Below are 17,669 nucleotides of genomic sequence, written 5' to 3'. Positions count from 1 at the left end.
GGTTGAATATGATTCAAATTTACAAATTCAATGAATTCTGGCTGTAAATGAGATCCGTAATTGTCCATAAGTAGAATCTTCCATTCTTTATTTGGCCCAAAGTTTGAATACTCAATATAATACTTCAAAAACATTATAGCTATCTTATTATTTATGAATTTTAATACTGAAAGTATAATTCGTATGCCAGGAGGCAGAGATTCTTGAAATCAATTCTGTATCAAATCTTTTTCTTCTATAGTAATCAAAGGAGGAGGAGGACTGCTGGTGGTATTGATAGCTTCGAATACTGTAATAGAGTATCGATTTTCAGGACTAATAGAATAAAACTACTTAATCAGTTTAATTTCATATATAAATCTTCAAACCACTTACCTCCAATATATCATCTAGAATTAAAATCTTTTGTTCATATATATATCCTGCTCTAAATCCTGTTTTATTAAAGTTTATAATCTATATTGTTTTCCTAATACCTAATTCTCTCAAGCAATTATAATAGTTTTTGAATCATTTTTTAATATCCTCTTCCCTTTATATTTGAATATATTGCTTAGCAATAGGCTTTGTTATAATTGTATATAGTTTCATATTCTTCCAAAAGCCTCTAAACTATTACTTTGAAAGTATCTTTGCTTCAGGATCTATTATATATTTGAAATATACAATAGCATTGAAAATGAATTTGTGAATAAGAGAGATATTGTATTTGAAAAGATTCCAAATAAATGTATAAATATATTCAATTTGCTTATCAGTCAATATCCTATTCTGCCTTTCAAGCTTTCCAGTATCAATATCATTAGCTCGACGACTACATATACGTTGTACTGCCTTTTTGAGTTGCTCATAATAACAATCAAGCTTCCATATTCTATATACAATACAAACAGATTCTATAGGATAATCCAAACAATATTGAATAGCTTTATCATATCTCGATTTTTCTTCGCTCAGTATAAATAGCATTATTAATAAAATATAAGAAACAATTTTTTATCAATTTTAATAAAATATTCGATAGTTGTAATATATTAAATTCGATATAATATGATATTCTACAGTTGAGCGGGGACATTCGCTTTCCGGGGACATTCGCTTTCCCCGACTAAGAACTAGTCGGCCGCTTATGAGAGCCGACTATTAACATCAGCACCGAAAATCATTAGGGAATCATTTCGGATGGACCGGATGAGTTCCGATGGTTCTTTGACATCACTTATGATATGGTTTATACCACCAAGCTTGAAATTAGCTTTGAGGCTAGGTTACACATTAGTCAAAATTTGCACAGGCACCACACGAATGACTTGATAGACATACCTCAAGTTGTTTAGAATACCAGAACTTTTGTTTCTCACCGCTGGTGGGCAAACACAAATCGTCGCTATACCAAGATTGCAATCCCCCCACCATTTTATATCAGAGTAGATCGCGGCGTCTTTATCGGGTAATATCACAAATACGAGACGGGTCATGTTACCTCTCTTCAAACAAGTAGTTAGAAGACCGTTGACTACTTTTCGTCTCTCGGCCGCAGATTTGAAAGGCTTTTTCTCTTCGTTTACTTTTGGCCAGGCAACGGTGGGTACGTTCCCTTTGAAAGATTGTGTCTGAAGGCCATGTCCTTTCAGTTGAGTTGCGAGAGCCTCTGCGAACTTTGAAACAATCTTTTTTTGTTCATCGGAAATGTTCTCCTCTCTAGTCACACAAATGATCCTAAGCTCAGAGTATTTTTGGGCTAGATTGAATTCTTTCACATCGCTCAGGTTCCAGGAGGCGCTGATAAGTTTTTTTAGTTTTCCCAGGCTTGAATGTTAAAGATGGGTGGGCCAAATGTCTCGAGGATACATTTAACAGCTTTCTTTCCACGGTTAAGCCATATTTCTGTACGGGTTAGTCTACAGTTTCCCAACAAAATTCATGGTAGTTCACCTCATATAGAGATTTCCACGGCACAATCTGAGAAACCGGGGGTTTTATGCCCAGTGGTATGAAAGCTTTGTTCATTATCTCTTGTTCATTTTCAAAAGGCGTTTTCTTCGCGAATCCTAACATTTGCGCAGTGAATAGATTGTCTAATTCCCCATGGACTGTTTGCCACTCGCAAATCCGTAGATGGTCTGCTGGCAATAGTTTTGGATGAGAACTATTTCCAACATTGACACAAGAAGCAGTCTTGCTGAATTTGTGAGCGGAACCAGGGTAGCCTATATTATAGGTCAATAAGCTATCGCGTTTTCTTGTGAAATTTACTACTCACAACTTTGCATGTCCTCCCAGACCGATTTTGAAGAATCATTTTGAGGTGATACTCCTGAATTCGCCTTAAAAACACACAAATCATGCACATCCGAGATGACATATTTTCTGGAGACTTGATCCAAATCGAAAGTTACTTGCACTCCCTTGATTTCATTTTTTCCAGTTCGCGGAGCAACACCGGTATAACTAGACGAGTTTCCCCAGCGCGCATCTAACCAAGTTTGCAAATTCATCTTGGAAGGGAAGAAAGCCGTTGTGGTTGTGTTTACGTTGAGAAGTATTGATTGGGGGCCAGGAAGCATGGACGTAAAGAAGCCCATATGTACATCGTACACATAATGCTGAGGAGGGATGAACCTGGTGTTCGATCGATTGACAATCCGTCTCGGGTTACAATGAGGATAAAACTTTTTTCCAACTCGACCTCCTTTGAAGGAAGAACTGTTTATTATGTCCCATGAGATGAGGTTCAGGGCTCTAAGGTCCTCAAGAGGCAAGTAGTTTCCGTCCTGTCTTGAAAGACTCGTGTCTGATGACTGCTGAGTTGAAGCTCTTCTTGGTCGCAAATAACTTCTGAGAGAATCTATGGCAAAAAAACCTTCAAAGTAAAGAGTACTGGTCATTTTTATTGTTTGCTTTCGATCATTGAGTTGGATAGTTTGCTCGTATCCAATAGATATGGCAGAGCCCTGTTCCTCCGAGCATTCGCTGTAAAGAGGATCAGTAGAAATGATACAAGAGTAGTAGTCGGATGTCCATGAGGTGCTTTGAGGCTTATGTTGCTTGAATATTTCCTCAAATAAGTCTCTGACGTCTTCTCTATTTCGTAATGGTAACTGCAGCTTGCCAAAAATGATTTTGTATCTGCGTATTCTGATTTTTTTTGTCGACGAGTGCTTGAGATGGTCACACACTGAAATAGTTTTGCTTGTATGAACTCATTTCCCTCTGGCCCCTCCTTCGAAGCTTTTTGCAAGTCCAGGGCTCTGCATTGCGTCATTTCGAATCTTTTGCTCTGCTTGAGAAAAGCGCGGAGCCTCTTGAATGTTTAAGAGTCTTACTCTAAGCAAGCCATTGTTTCCAGACCCTGCACTTTCAGAGCTTGCCATTTTCGCCTTGATAGTCTGAGAGGAAGTAGGTAAGTAAGGGAATTAAAAGTGATCTGGTATTAGAAGGAATTAATGTGAACATGTGCTTACTTATACTCAATTCTCACCAATAGTTATCGTTTGCGCATCTTGCGAATTCCATAGATATTATGACTCTCTACTAGGAAACATGGAAGCAGTTTATGCGATGGGTTCATAGACAGAGGAAACAATCAAGGTGATTCTCGATCTTGCTGAGTGAGACATGTTTGGAGCGTAAAACATGAAAAACTTCCGCCATAAACAATTGACTCACCAAAGACACAAAGTAATAAGAGTGAGTAAGTATCGTTGATCACAAACAGCTTGATACCGAGCGATAGATTGCAGACGTAGATGTTGACTCCAATAATCATCATATTTGTTTTATCAGCGTGAAAGATGTTTTATCCTCTTAGGCTTAAGGAAATCATTAACAGTTCATATTTTGATATTTATTTTGACATTGGCCAAGACCGTTGGCAAAGATGTGAAAGTTCCTGAGTGATTGCGCTCCTGGCATTGCAATCGAAAACGGAAATTCCGCCGACTTTCCCATATAGTATAGGAAATCTTGAGCCTGTGCTATAGGTAGACAACCATACAGACACCCAAATACCCAGGTACCTATGGATGAAATAGTTTCTTGAGCTCATCGAATTGTAATGGGTAAAAATTCTCGAATTCTGAGAAGTTTTTAATTTTCATTATTAATCCACGCTTCTGATCAACCCCACATAACCTTAATGCAATTCATTGACACTTGTCACATGCTGGGTAACTAATATAAGTCTAGATAACCACCATGTCAAAGCTTGTTGTATCAAACTCCAGAGTAATCTACAATTACTGTCCGAGCCTAGAAGATGGCGACCATAAATAAACAACATAACGTCTACTCTCTTGCGTATCACGGTTCCGAACATAACGCGAACGACGCAGACTTTGAGTTTGCACAGATTAAAAATTTCTCGACTGCTTTTGGGGGTCCCGCTACCAACTTCAAGCCAGAAGAATGGCTTTCTATGGAAGAAATCCGCACATGGGCGTCTGATAAGACGATGAACACACCCAAGGGCGATGATCATAGCGGACTCTATAAGACTATCGTAAACCCATACGAGATCCGTGTGCTTGAAATTAAGCCGGGGCGCGATAGTGAAAAGCTGCGCGGTTCTTTGCATCATTGCTCAGTCGAGTTTGAGTATGAGACCGTTGTGGACCAGTTTGAAGTTCACAGGACGGCATTCACAACGCATGCGCTTTCTGTAGAGAATATAACAACCCCAATCTGGTATACAGCACTAAGCTATACCTGGGGCTCATCGAGTATGGATGGAAGTATTGAATGTGACGGACACGATAAAGCGATCACAACTTCCCTCGAGATGGCACTGCAAAACATGCGGAAGGAAGATCATCCCATAGTCATGTGGATTGACCAGATTTGTATAAATCAAGATGATAATAAAGAAAAGGAAATGCAGATTCCGCTGATGGCAAGAATTTATAAGCATGCATTCAATACTGTGATCTGGCTAGGGCGGTGCGAGCCTGCTTCCAACTCTGCAATACAGCTCCTCAAAGATATCAATGTCAAATTGCTGTTTATTCAATTGAAAATTGATCCCGAAAATCTCGAGAGAATGCAACTACCAAAATCGGACTCAAAGACCTGGCATGCTCTCTGGAAATTTCTTTCGCACCCATGGTTTACGCGGCTTTGGATTATTCAAGAAGTTATGCTCTCTAACAACCCATGGATCATGTGTGGCGATGAGCTACTTAGGTGGGACAAATTCTCAAGAGCTGTGAACCACCTGTCGACGTGTGGAATACTTCAATGGCTAGAGCTGAAATTTGCTAACGTTGAGGACTCCGGTGAACTAAGTGATATCAGCCAAACTGTACTAGGGCTGACTAGTCAACGCGAACAATATCGTAGCGCTGATTATGGGACACACATCTTTGATAATCTTGTGAGCACTCGAGGTGGTCAATGTTTTGATCCACGAGATAAGATTTATGGGCTTCTTGGGGTATGCAGTGATGCAGACAAGTTTCAAGTCAGGTACACGGATTTTACAGAAAACGAACTCTACCACGACGTAGCAATTCACGCTCTGACTAAAGACATACAAATTTTAACTCCAAGCATCTTTTTTAAATCCATAGACCATGAGTCTCTTGATCTTCCATCCTGGGTGCCTGACTGGAGAAAACGCCGACAAACGAATGAACTTGGGACTTATAATGCCAGCGGATCATTCAAGTTCAAATTGAATAAAGTGTATGTTAAAATCAACGATGAATCTAGGAATGAGCTTCGAATACACGGGACCTCATTTGACTCTCTTGCTAAAACCAGCATAACGATCAAACATCCCGATGTCAGTTATCTCGATCCACACACCAACAACAACACGCTCTTGGAACTCTGGACTTTCGTCTCAAAATCGAAACATTATCCGACTTCTCATACAGTCTTTCATGCGTTTTGGCAAACCCTCGTAGGAAGCAAAACCGACTCCGGAAAACTCCCATGCCCAGATTCCTTCGCTGAAATTATAAGTCTCCTCCTCGATGCATCTACGGGTCAGTCTCCATCGCTGGAGGGCCAAACGTATTCACTGCGACAACAAAAGCCCCTCGGAAAAGGCAGGCTTGAATTAGCTAACCTCGCACGAAGGATACCAGGGCAAATCTTTCAGGAGTTGCGCGAGGCCATGAAATTCGTGCTCACGAATCGTAGGTGGGGGATCACGAGAAAGGGGTATTTCGGTTTATTCCCTCGTTATGCGAAAGAAGGTGATATAGTATATGTGATGGATGGCTGTGATGTCCCGTATTTGCTAAGAGCGGTTGATGGGGAGAATAGGTTCAGGCTGGTGGGTGAATGCTATGTTTTTGGGATAATGGATGGGGAGGCTGTTAGGGAAGAAGGATTCGCTTTTGAGGAAAGTGTTTTGGTTTAGATCGGAGCTTGCGATGGTTTTTGGGTTGATTTGCACTGATGACTGTTTTTTCAAACATCGTTTGTCATCCGCAAGTTACTCGACACCCTGGTCAGCTTTACTTAGCAAGATATAATAAGCTTGGATTCCTTGTAGATCGAGAATGAGGCGTGACTCAAAGCAATATGATTAGATTCTATCTTGTTCCTACATACATAAAGAAATGAATACTGCTAGGTATTGTTAATATTAGGCTATATTCCCGTCGAATATTACTTGCTACTCTCTTTACATCGATACAATTAAAACCCATTTCGTCACTGTTGGTATCACCATGGGGATGGTGAAGTCAATATAGTACTAATGATTCACACTGTTGTAATATTGCTTGAGGTTCTAAAAGCTAAGGGCTACGAACGTATATGCTGTAGTGCCGGGGCGCTAGCGCGGTCACATGATCCCTGTCCCAACGGTCACCATTAAAGAACATGTTCACTAGTTAAACCCAGCACAAGCTATATAATAGTCACGATGAACACACTCTAGTGATACTTCTTTTGTCGCTTCTCATATGTACTTGGGTATCTTTCTCGGGTAGTATTCCTAGCTTTTTATAAAGCGTAGATTTATCTTGTGCCTTACATCTCCCTCTCATTCAAATCTCTTTCACAATGACCAATATCATCAGCATTGGCATTTGAATGTCATTCTTCTTTGTAATTTATCTCAAAATCAATCTACTTCAAAAGTTGTGACAGGATATATTGAGATGGTTGTATAAAACTAGTAATCATAATAACTCCGTACTTTCAGCGTGCATTCTCACTAGAGCTTCTAAAGTCAAAGATTGATCAAAAGTCTGGTACTGTGATTTGAATTCTCGTAATAATATATATAGTATCTTTACTGTATGAAAATTATGATGTATACGTGGACACGTAGTGATGATTTAATAAATCAAGTAGTATGAAACAAACAAATTTCCCAAAACACAGCATCGTTTACGAAAAGAAAACGTACCTTGTCTATTCCTTAACTGTTCCACTCTTCAGGCCACTGCTGCCAGACTTGATACTTTTCTAGCCGCCATTAATATACTGTACACCTGCAAAATCGCACGGTCCGGCATATGTATAAGCAAAAAAGGTTTGGTCTGCAAGTCGTTCCTCGTTTTCGACGCCGGAGGGACAGTAAGACGGTGGATTCGGAATGGGTGATACAGTAGGTGGAACGCTAAGAGAATAGCTACAGAACGCCACTTGGTCTGGTTCGCTACCTTAGAATGTGAAAGCGACACAATCTTCTATGTCCCAGCAGATCCTACAACAATCGCGTAGATTGTAATCTCCGGTCTAGATCTCATTGTATGCTGGTCCACCAAAAAGGAAGGAATATGGACCAGGAATTGTCACTTGATCGCAATAGGCTACAGGTGGTGTTGGAATTTCTGTCACAATCACGGCAGTAGTTGTGGTCGCAGCTGTGGTGGTAGAGATCGTGTTGGTCAGCGTTTGAACTTCAGTAATAGTATTGATAGCTGTTGTCGTTACCTAGCAGGGATAAAGTCAGCAATTGCTAACCAGAAAGCCTATCATCTTGCGCGTGGAAAAAATTTGAACAGTCGTATAGATAGATGAAAAAGAAGATTGTGAGAAAATCAAAAGCTTACTGTGACAAAAGTGACTGGTTGAACTTGAGAAGTGACAGCAGGTGGCGTGGAAGTCGCAGTACTAGTTTGTTGTACAGTGGATGTTACGGTAGTGCTGGGAGTTGGCAATGACAAACAACTGCAAGCCGATGATATCTTAGAAGCTGCGAATATACTCAAATATGGAGGAATTGGTGGCGGATTTCTAGCGTCAAGTTGTACATCGTTAATCAGTGGTTCTGGTGATCTTTTCATGGTAGTTCCTGTTGTGGTTGATGTTATAGTGATCGTATTAGTTGTCGTGAGTGTTTGAGTAGTATCCACTGTAGAGGTTGCAGTGGCCAAAGTGGTGATGAGCTTTGAAAACAGATATCAGCAGGGATATAGCAATTGTGAAAGTAGAAAAATCGATTCCCTAGAGCATGTGACATGTCCCGATGCACTGATCCGGAACCACTACTCTAACAATCTTTGAATGAAGGAAGAGCTACTGACAGAAGTCAAAGTTTGAGTTCTATGAAGACTAATTAGTAAGATGTATGTGAGTGGAAAATCAGCTGGACTCACTGGGTACCAGTCATCACGGTGATTGTCACAGCAGCTGGAGGCAATGTCTGAGTAGTTGTAGTTTTCTTGGTGGTTGTCGTGCGGATGGTTGAGGTTTGGATCCCAGGATAAGATGAGCAGAATGCTTCACCGTGATTCAAGGTGATGAGATTGATGATAATAGTTTGAGCTAGGCAGACTAAATCGCGTTTCTCATCTAGCAGAGGTGATGCAAAACCAATTGATGCACTAAGAGCTGTAGTAGCAGCAAGAATGTTTGAGAACTTCATAATATCTTGAATCTCACAATTGTCGGGGGCTATTTCAACCAAAGATGAAGAAGGTGATGAGGTAGGCGAGTGCTAAAATGAATCAGGAGAGAAAGAGGATCATTTTATAGACGAACGAGACAGACAATCTTCGCCATGTCAAGGGGTTATTTACCCAGCGGTAATCTCGCCGTCAAAATAAGTGGTATGATAAGCAAAACCAGGTTTCCAAGTGTGCTATACGCCTGGCAATATCATGGCTTCTGTTGGAGTACTCACTCTGGGAGGAAAGCAGCCGTTAGCTTGAAGGCGTAAGGTCATATGTCCAGCTCAGCTCGAGCAATCCATGTACATAGCTTAAAGAGGCCGACGAAAAGGAGCATTTCAAGCCATGTTACTGTTGACGAACGAAGCAGCCCAGAAAATTTCACAGCGAGAAGACGATGCTGAGTGACCACGGCAGAGGTTTCGCACATTAAGAACCTTGATAGGCTCGCTTTACACAGAGAAAAAGCGGTTGGTGCGCCGAGAAAATCCAAAGATCTACTAGAATTTTCCAATCAACACCAGCGAAAAAGAAGGCACACAGTTGAAGCTGCCACTCTTCCTCTCTATTGGGGCGTCTTGCTTCCTTACCTCCTTCTTTGAGAATATCTACATTTCAGCAAACATTACTTTCTCCTATTACATAATAATTTCTGCCAGAGCGTGACGAAAACCATCATCAATAGCTGAACAAGAGAGAAAGACTAGCGAATTGGTGGTTCCCCATCATCTAAGATACTGCAACTGGCAGCGCACCATGTTAAAAGCCGAGTATAGTCTCTCGGCACACGATTCAATCGAGCTGATACTGCCTTAGCGCATGTACGCAGATCCCAAAGATGAACACAATCAAGCGCCAAGCGGTATCGAAACTCTTCGGAAAAATTCTCACTTGTGTTAAGAATAGATACTAGCAATGAATCAACTAGGTGTAATGTAGCACAAAGACTTTTCATTAATTCCTCTAAACTATGAAAATTCTACAAATTATAATTGTGTGTGGGCTGGTGTCGGCCCGAAGTAGATCCGCAGGATCTACTTATGTGCCCTTACCAGCCCTTACACAGATTTGACCGTGACAACTTGATTTGCAAAAAGAAATCATGTAAAATGTTTGAGCAGGTGGTCGACAACCTTTTTACTAATTTTATATAAATTTTTATAAATATATATCTAATATTTATTCATTCATTCATTTCTTTTTGTAAATCATTTAAAAATTTATTAAAGTTTTTTCAAAAGGAATTATTAATATTAAGAACCTTATAAATTATAAAGATTGTTTTTCCATCAATATACCATTTAAAGAAAAATCGATCATATATATTATATACTATACCCTTTATTTTAGAATTGAAAATGGATTTATATAAAAAAGATTAATATTATAATATTAATATATTAAATGGGGGACAATTAATTTTAAAAAGTTTTAAGAAAAGAATTATAAAAAAGTAAAGTTAGTGTTATATGGATATATATATAGTAGTAAGCTATCAGGAAACAATCCCTGATACTGTGCCTTTTGGACAGATTGCGTGTGTGGCGTAGTGGTAAAGCTTACAACTCCCATTGTGTCCGCTTACGTAACAGTTAGTAATAAAAATAACCAAAGCTTTTCCACCATTCAATATATTCTTCTAAGATTTTACAATTTTTGAAAAAAATCTAAGGGATTTTTTAAATAATAGAATAACAATATTTCATTTTAAAAAAAGTATTTGCTTTTCATCTAAGACTTTTTCATTTAATTTAAGATTTTCAATAGATCTTTTTTCCAAAAAAAGTAAATAGATTCTTTTATTCAATAAAATGTTTAGATTCTTTAATGATCATAATTATTTTGTATTAATTATTTATTAAATTAAAATATTAATAATAAAGATATAAATCAAAAGATTAAAATATGTATTTAAGCAAAAATCATATGAGAACTAAAATTTAAGGGTTTGGAAGCTAGTTATGAAATTGGTTATAGTATTTTAGTCGTTGATAATTAGGTGCTTGAGTGTTGAAAAAGTAGGATTACGCGCCAATGCAAAATTACTTTGTGCTCGCTATTGAAATGTACTACTACGCCCACCAAATGGGGTTTCTGCTATGAAAACGTATCACCTATCGACTCCCATGGAGATTTGATTTTAAAATTGCCTATAAAGATCATACAGGCCATCCTGACAAGTGTTGGAAAGTTGACGGACGTGGTGTTGTCTTCCAACGTGATGGCTAGCAATTATATTTTATGAGTGGAATAGCGCTGAAGTCTCCTCCACACCCTTTGAACTATAGGTATTATTGATCACGCCTAATATATTGATCAAAGTAAAGAATATGAGCAGGAGCCTCTGAGATGCGAGCCCTTATTGTTCTCATCTGTTGTGGACATTCATTCAAATCATTTTCATTTTCATAGCACGGCTACGCCCCCTCAGAACTCTCCATCGATATCAATCACGGTATGTGGTAGTTCCATCTCCATGTGACAAAATGGATTGGAGTACAGAAAGAGGGCAGATTCAATGTCTGACCAAGTGACACAATCCAGACTTTATTCACTCACAGTTGGAACAAGTCATGTTCAAAGTGTTCTGTGCGTCATGTATTCATTGAATTCTGCAGAGAGACACTATGAATTTTTAAATTCATGGATTCATAAAACAACACAATCCTCCAGACAATAATATTTCTGCCCTGATTGCTCAATGAAAGTCTAATCGAGCCGAAATTTACCACCCGCCAAATAACAAACACTACCATCCCATATCTTTGAGTTTCTCAAATGTCAATATAAAAAAAGCGCGAAAATTCATTCCAAAAACCTCTCGGGTCTCGTGCCAGCATACAAAACAAATGATTGTTCCTGATTCTCTAATTCATTACGAATTCTCAAAAGGTATCCCCAACATACCGCAAACACTTATCCCTTAGACGGAGATGTTCCATTTGCTTTCTTGGCGGCACGTTGAACTGCACCTGCACCTGCACCACTATTTGGTTCTAGACCAGTGGATGTAGTATTTAACTTAGAGAGGACCACATAATTCTCATAGCCTGGTAGCGTCTCCAGCTCTTTTTTCAATTGAATTACTAGCTTTTGTTCCTTTTTCAGTTCTGCCTCTCTGATTAGGTGAAATTTCTTGGCGATATCACGGGATTCTCCGATCTTCTTCAATTCCTTGTTGTTATCTATATCCTCTCCCGCTTCTATTAGCTCGACTTCCTTCTCTTCGTAGCTGTCCTTCCATTTAAGGAAAGCCTTTTCTAGCTCTTGCTCTTCTTTGTCTGCAATTATGTTGATTAGCTTCGTGCCATCATCGAAATTAAATTCGTATCCAGAGCTGCTCACCCGTTTTGAGATCCTCTGTGTTTGCGACCCTAGTGGAGACTGTTGCCAGCAGGTTGGGAACACCAAGCAGATTGTCCTTGAGTATGGATCGAGCTCCGATGATAAGGTCACATTGGGAATATGGCGAGATTAGAAATCTCATGCGATGGAAAACCCGAGTGCTTTTGCTATGATACCAGGTCAAATAAATGGCTCCTTCCGGCACCTTGAACAAAGCAAATTAGTCGACTTTCATCCAGACAACTTCCTTTTTGGAATACTGTAACAAAAGGAACCATTCGAAACTCACAAGTTTGTCCCCTGTTATACCAAAGCCGCCCTCCCTTTCCTCTGCTGTCAAACGAACAAAGTTTGCTTCCGAATACTCCAGGACGTTTTCGACGAAATCCCTCGACACAATATTCCCTTGCATATTACCGGTATCGATGGTACACTTCGCGCGTTTTGGTACTGGCTGTTTGTCCGAGTCCCTGCGCGTTGATAGCACAAACACGGGGAGTACCCATGGAGAGCTCTCCCTCTACCATATTTCCTTAGCAAGCCTCCAATAGAGATGGCATATTCCTTACTTACATCGAATGATTCCGCCTCGACAGGCCTTGGAGATCTTTTCTTTTTCATCATCATCGGAATTGGAAGACAGAACAAGATGCGAATAAATACAACCAGACGATCCAAGCAGGTGTAATTTGCTGGGACGATGCTATCGGAATCCTCTGGGTCTGGAGATACTGCTATATGTGCATCTTCCTCAACATATGTAATTCTAGACAGGCTGGACCTCGTGGATTGTTCGGAGCCAGCGTCTGAAATAGATCGACTATGCTTTGAATTTGAAGCTTTAGATTCGATGGGAAGGGAGAGGAAACCGTTGGAAGAGACGTTCTTAGAATAATCTGTGAAAGTCAGCAACAGAAAAACTTTGCACATCGCTTCGCATGATGCGTACCACCTGCCATATTCCTGATCACTGCCTCATGGGCGCTTGCCTGGTTTTCGTAGTTGGTAATTGTTGTCAAAGAAAGGGTGTCTTTTTTTCTGATTGACTGAAATTTTAATGGATGATATATCTACTCTCTTATAGGCTTTCATATCATAGTTCCAATCCTGAGGAGCCGCATTTCAGTCGGTCACAAGAGAGATTTGTGTGATTGGGAATCCTTCATCGATTGCCTTTCGACTGCCTTTCGAAAGACAGCCACCAATTCTCTTTGCCTGAGCAATCCACAGGGCAGATTGAAACATAAAATCAGACCCCAATGGATGATGACAGGCGCCGGCCCCCGAATTACCGCCCACAGACCGATGATCCATGTCGATTATTAGCATAATTTGGGGATATTAGCGAACGAAGTGGTGAATTTTCAACGAAGACAAGGTTCGAGGGATAGTGAAAAATTGATGGGATGCTGAAAGCAGTGAAAAGATCCAAATCATCCTGTGCCTCTGGCTGGAATTACCGAAAGGATTCATTGCCACGTTCGACCGATTATTATAAGAATATGACCAGAAGGCCAAGAAACAATCGTATCACATAGACCAAAACTCAGAACTGTATTGAGAGACTTTGGAGCTCGTTAAATTTTTTCGCGAAAATTCGAGTCGCAATAAAATTGATTCACAAAATTTCAGAAAGAAATTAAAAACCAAATGACCCGAGTGGAAGTTGAGTTTCAAATACTCCATTGTTTTCAATTTCAAATCTGCAGCCAGATCTTATTGCTGCCTCCAGAAAGAGCCTCAAAGTTTCCGGTTTGTCAGTCAGGCTGTGTTACGCGTACTGGATGTGAGATTATTTATCCGGCTCCATCTATTGGACGCCAACATCTGTCGCTTTCACCCGAGATAAGTATCTTCACCGATTAGCAATCAAATGTGTTAAACTCGGCTTTTGGGGAGAAGTTGTTACAAAGATCTTATGCCAAATGCGTTTCAAATATTTCGAGTTATCGTCAAACGACTGGAGAATGGAAAAGACTCTATCTATTCATTCTTTTGCTTCTAGTACGTGCAACGTGTTCGACTTCGAAGTCCAATTTTCCGATGCTAATGACCTGCAATTTCAGCCTTACAGTGCATGAATTCAAGTCGTAGTCTTTGCACAGCCGTAATCATATTCGCCCGCAACACGACATTAAAATTCCCTCGCAAGGTTTCGACTGGCTCTTCTCAAGCAGACTCCTAAAATTGTTGTGATTGTGTGTTGGTCAAATTTTCGATTGCGCCCGATACAAGTATGTTACGATCCAGAGGTAGGAGTTCATGAGATAATAGGGCTTGCTAAGTCAAGAGTGTGTTCTCTCCCTATGGGCTTCCTATTTTGTCTTACAGCAGTAGCTGTCAAATGTGTCATTATCCGGCACAAATCATATGCAATTCCAGACAACCACTTTTGATAGCTCACAACTCAGCATGCAATGCTGTACTCAGCCATCAATTTGAATAACTCTCATTTGTAGAGAGGTAGATGGGGTAAACCACAGTAAATGTAAGATAAAACAGCTGGTTCCCTTTCACTATGTATTTTTGCTGTCTATTGTTGTAAGATCTTACATACACTACCTTAATTATTCAATTATCGAATCAGTATATCCTCAAACAATTCTTTATTCATACAAAGGAGAAGTCATCGCAATGGCCAAGAAACCTCGTAACATTACTATTCAAGCCCCAAAGTCGAGTGAGCCTGCGAGTCCGACTTCAGCTTCACAAACTGATGAGACCGTAATTGGAACCCCGACATCTCCGCTGCCATTTACATCAGGACCATGGGATGAAGAAAAAGACGCATCTAAAGACTTAAATAAGCCCCTGCCAGGATGGCCACTTGTGTCCAAATTGATTGCGCAATACCCAGATCTCGAGGCGTTCAAAGCCTTCCGCGACCTTAACATCAAAAGTCTGCTCTATTATCAAGCAGAATTGGAGAACCTACGCAAGAAGCTACACCAGGCAGAATATAATGAGCATCGCCAGGGTGAGCAAGAGGGCATAACGAAAGCTTCAATGATGGCTATGAACTTGGATTACTATCTTATACATGCTCGAATGGAAGAAAGCAAGTGCAAGTCTAAGCAAGTGAAGATTATGAAGCAGATCAGAGTCGTCTTGAAAGAATATAGTATGCCGTTCAATTCACCTTTCGATGATTTTCATCGCTGACAACATCTATTTTTCAGATGATGCATTATTACAATACTCCCAAATTACAGCGCTACCAAGGGCAGATCCATACAATGTAGAAACTCTAAGGGTATGGCTCAAGAGAGTGGGTAAAAATTGTATCAGTGGGGATGCAGCACGTATATGGGGTAATTATACAGAAAACATAGGCGAGGCAAAGGCTTTGAGATGGCAGTTCATCGGTCTCATGCGCAGTATTTTTTGGCCACCAGCTTCCAAGCCTGACAATCTCGATCTTATGGTACCTCGGCAAGGTCATACGGTTGACGGTCTAACTACGTGGGTTGCTAATGAGTTTGTCCCGTTTTGGCACAGCATAAAACAAGCAGTACGGCAAAAGAGGGTGAAAGCTACATCTGAGGAAAACGGGCTGCCCACTACTGAGATTAAGAGCCATGCATTTCTAGAAAAAAGAGAAAGTTCAAGAAGCTCCCGCTTTTGGTTTTATCGCAGGGAATCTATCTTTAGTACAGAAGAGGGAGACCAAAAGTCAAAGGATAGGACAGGGCTTACTGTTTACTCTGAAGCACGCATGTTACGTTTCACCTCCGCTGTAGCCACGGTCATTGCGTGCCTGTTACCAACCGTTGCCATCGCAGTACTTTCAAGTCTTGAATCTACCAGAGAGCTACTTGGAGTTATCGCAGCATTTACGGCAATCTTCGCGATGGGACTTATGTTTTTGACTGATGCCAGTACATCGAGGGTTGAGATATTTACCGCGACCGCCGCGTAAGTTTACCGATACCTTGAAACTATCAAAATTAAAAGACTAACATCATCGCACAGCTTTTCTGCCGTCATGGTAGTATTTGTGCAAAATCAAAATGTCTATATTGGCGCGTCTCCAAACACTCCTGGAAATCAAGTAACGAACGGGACAAGTTCAACGAGTTGACCAAAGATAGCATGGTGAAATGTAAGCACTAAATATCGTTCAATATACTTTTGGGATATTACTGATAAGCTCCAGTTTCATTCCTCATGCATGACTCCACTTTAATGTTCAGCAGGGAATGAAGAAGTCGCCTCAAAGTATTATACGCATGGAGCAATGATTTCTATTCCTACTGTGTTAAACGTTCAACTTTTTACCTGCATATATTTCTTGGTATAAAGTTTCATTGTCACGGAAAATTAACATGAATCACGAGTCATGAAGTTACGAATCACGAAATCTTAGTTTAATTGAATATTTATCCACCCATAAACCTCAAATCTGCCAAATAATATGCCCTGCGATACGCCAATGTCGTCTTTTCCACTTTCGGAAGAAGATGCATTAGTGTTATACCATCCAAACTTTTACCCCTCGTCAAACCATGCATGGCGATAAATTTTTACCCGTGAATAAGTCTGATATAAGCAGAGATGAGCCTCATTCTCTAAAAACCTGATGATTACTTGTATCACAGTTTCAGATGATCTAGAACAGTCGCCGATATTGACTAAGACCATACTCCCTGTCTTTTCTTCCTTTGCTTCACTATTCTCTATCAGAAATGCGAACCACTGGAGACCCCTTACTAATATTGCGAACCACAATGTACAGTATGGTAATTTTTAAAATTAGATTCGAAAAATTGAGTGATTAATAATGAGTTGGACAGCCAGAGGTGTGGTTGCACAGACAAGGAATGAACAGCTGAAGTGGCATGTGGGAAATCTTCCATTGGAGACTTCTACTACATGGAAGTCATCAAAAAAAGCTTTATTGGAGCTGACAGTAAATATATTCCTGAATCTCCTGCACTCATGGTCAGATTGACGATAATGCATCATTTTTGTAGTAAGATATCGCAGTGAACGGTTTTCCGAAGTGAATTTTTAGCCCCTCTGGTTCCTTTTCGTTCCAGCCGTACAGCCTTATACTAAAAGATGCCCTGGTGTTATGGCTTACGAAGCTGTCCATTATCCATAGCTGGTTTCTGAAGAAGCAGATACTTATTACAACTATATTTAATGCACAAAGAGGGAAAAGAAAAGGATTCAGCAGGCAGGTGTAATAGTAAAATCTGCTGTGTACACTCTTCGTACATCCATCCCTAATAGAACACCTATATATAGAAGTACAAAGAAAACAGCATTTGTGCTGAATATTATATACTGCGACTCAATGATGTTAAGAAAGTACATCACCGGACCTTGACAAGACAAGTGTATCTTCGGCGGCAAGGGTGCGCGGCTCGCTCTTAATGTGTAGGCAATGCCCCTGGAGATTTCGAGCGCACAAGTGGAGATGAGAGATACCTACTCTCACCTCGAGTACCACAGAGAGCTCTATGG

At 40.2% G+C, this 17,669-nt stretch overlaps 5 protein-coding genes across 5 annotated transcripts; 2 read left to right on the top strand and 3 right to left on the bottom strand.

Moving 5' to 3' along the window:
* Positions 1-1,127: 1,127 nt before the first annotated feature.
* EAF02_006945 (uncharacterized protein) lies at positions 1,128-3,374 on the bottom strand (the record flags this gene model as incomplete). Its single annotated transcript, XM_038902993.1, has 6 exons — positions 1,128-1,263; positions 1,324-1,658; positions 1,936-2,210; positions 2,264-3,129; positions 3,180-3,280; positions 3,327-3,374. 6 exons carry the CDS (start codon positions 3,372-3,374, stop codon positions 1,128-1,130), a joined length of 1,761 nt encoding a protein of 586 aa, XP_038757314.1.
* Positions 3,375-4,258: 884 nt separating this feature from the next.
* Positions 4,259-6,367, top strand: EAF02_006944 (uncharacterized protein; the record flags this gene model as incomplete). Its single annotated transcript, XM_038902992.1, has 1 exon — positions 4,259-6,367. The coding sequence occupies one exon, from the start codon at positions 4,259-4,261 to the stop codon at positions 6,365-6,367; it is 2,109 nt and encodes a 702-aa protein (XP_038757313.1).
* A 1,331-nt stretch (positions 6,368-7,698) lies between these two features.
* Positions 7,699-8,830, bottom strand: EAF02_006943 (uncharacterized protein; the record flags this gene model as incomplete). Its single annotated transcript, XM_038902991.1, has 4 exons — positions 7,699-7,896; positions 8,016-8,351; positions 8,490-8,508; positions 8,562-8,830. The coding sequence occupies 4 exons, from the start codon at positions 8,828-8,830 to the stop codon at positions 7,699-7,701; spliced, it is 822 nt and encodes a 273-aa protein (XP_038757312.1).
* Positions 8,831-11,771: 2,941 nt separating this feature from the next.
* EAF02_006942 (uncharacterized protein) lies at positions 11,772-13,159 on the bottom strand (the record flags this gene model as incomplete). Its single annotated transcript, XM_038902990.1, has 5 exons — positions 11,772-12,136; positions 12,201-12,405; positions 12,490-12,720; positions 12,774-13,096; positions 13,150-13,159. The coding sequence occupies 5 exons, from the start codon at positions 13,157-13,159 to the stop codon at positions 11,772-11,774; spliced, it is 1,134 nt and encodes a 377-aa protein (XP_038757311.1).
* A 1,675-nt stretch (positions 13,160-14,834) lies between these two features.
* Positions 14,835-16,597, top strand: EAF02_006941 (uncharacterized protein; the record flags this gene model as incomplete). The annotated part of the gene is made up of 4 exons (XM_038902989.1): positions 14,835-15,321; positions 15,380-16,115; positions 16,173-16,302; positions 16,357-16,597. 3 exons carry the CDS (start codon positions 14,835-14,837, stop codon positions 16,279-16,281), a joined length of 1,332 nt encoding a protein of 443 aa, XP_038757310.1. The 3' UTR covers positions 16,282-16,302; positions 16,357-16,597.
* Between the last annotated feature and the right edge of the window lie 1,072 nt (positions 16,598-17,669).

This window comes from Botrytis sinoallii (assembly GCF_014898435.1).
Source record: "Botrytis sinoallii strain Bc 23 chromosome Unknown BSIN_011, whole genome shotgun sequence".
Lineage (NCBI taxonomy): Eukaryota > Fungi > Ascomycota > Leotiomycetes > Helotiales > Sclerotiniaceae > Botrytis > Botrytis sinoallii.
Note: the sequence above shows the minus strand (reverse complement) of the source record. Positions and strands in the feature narration are given on the sequence as shown.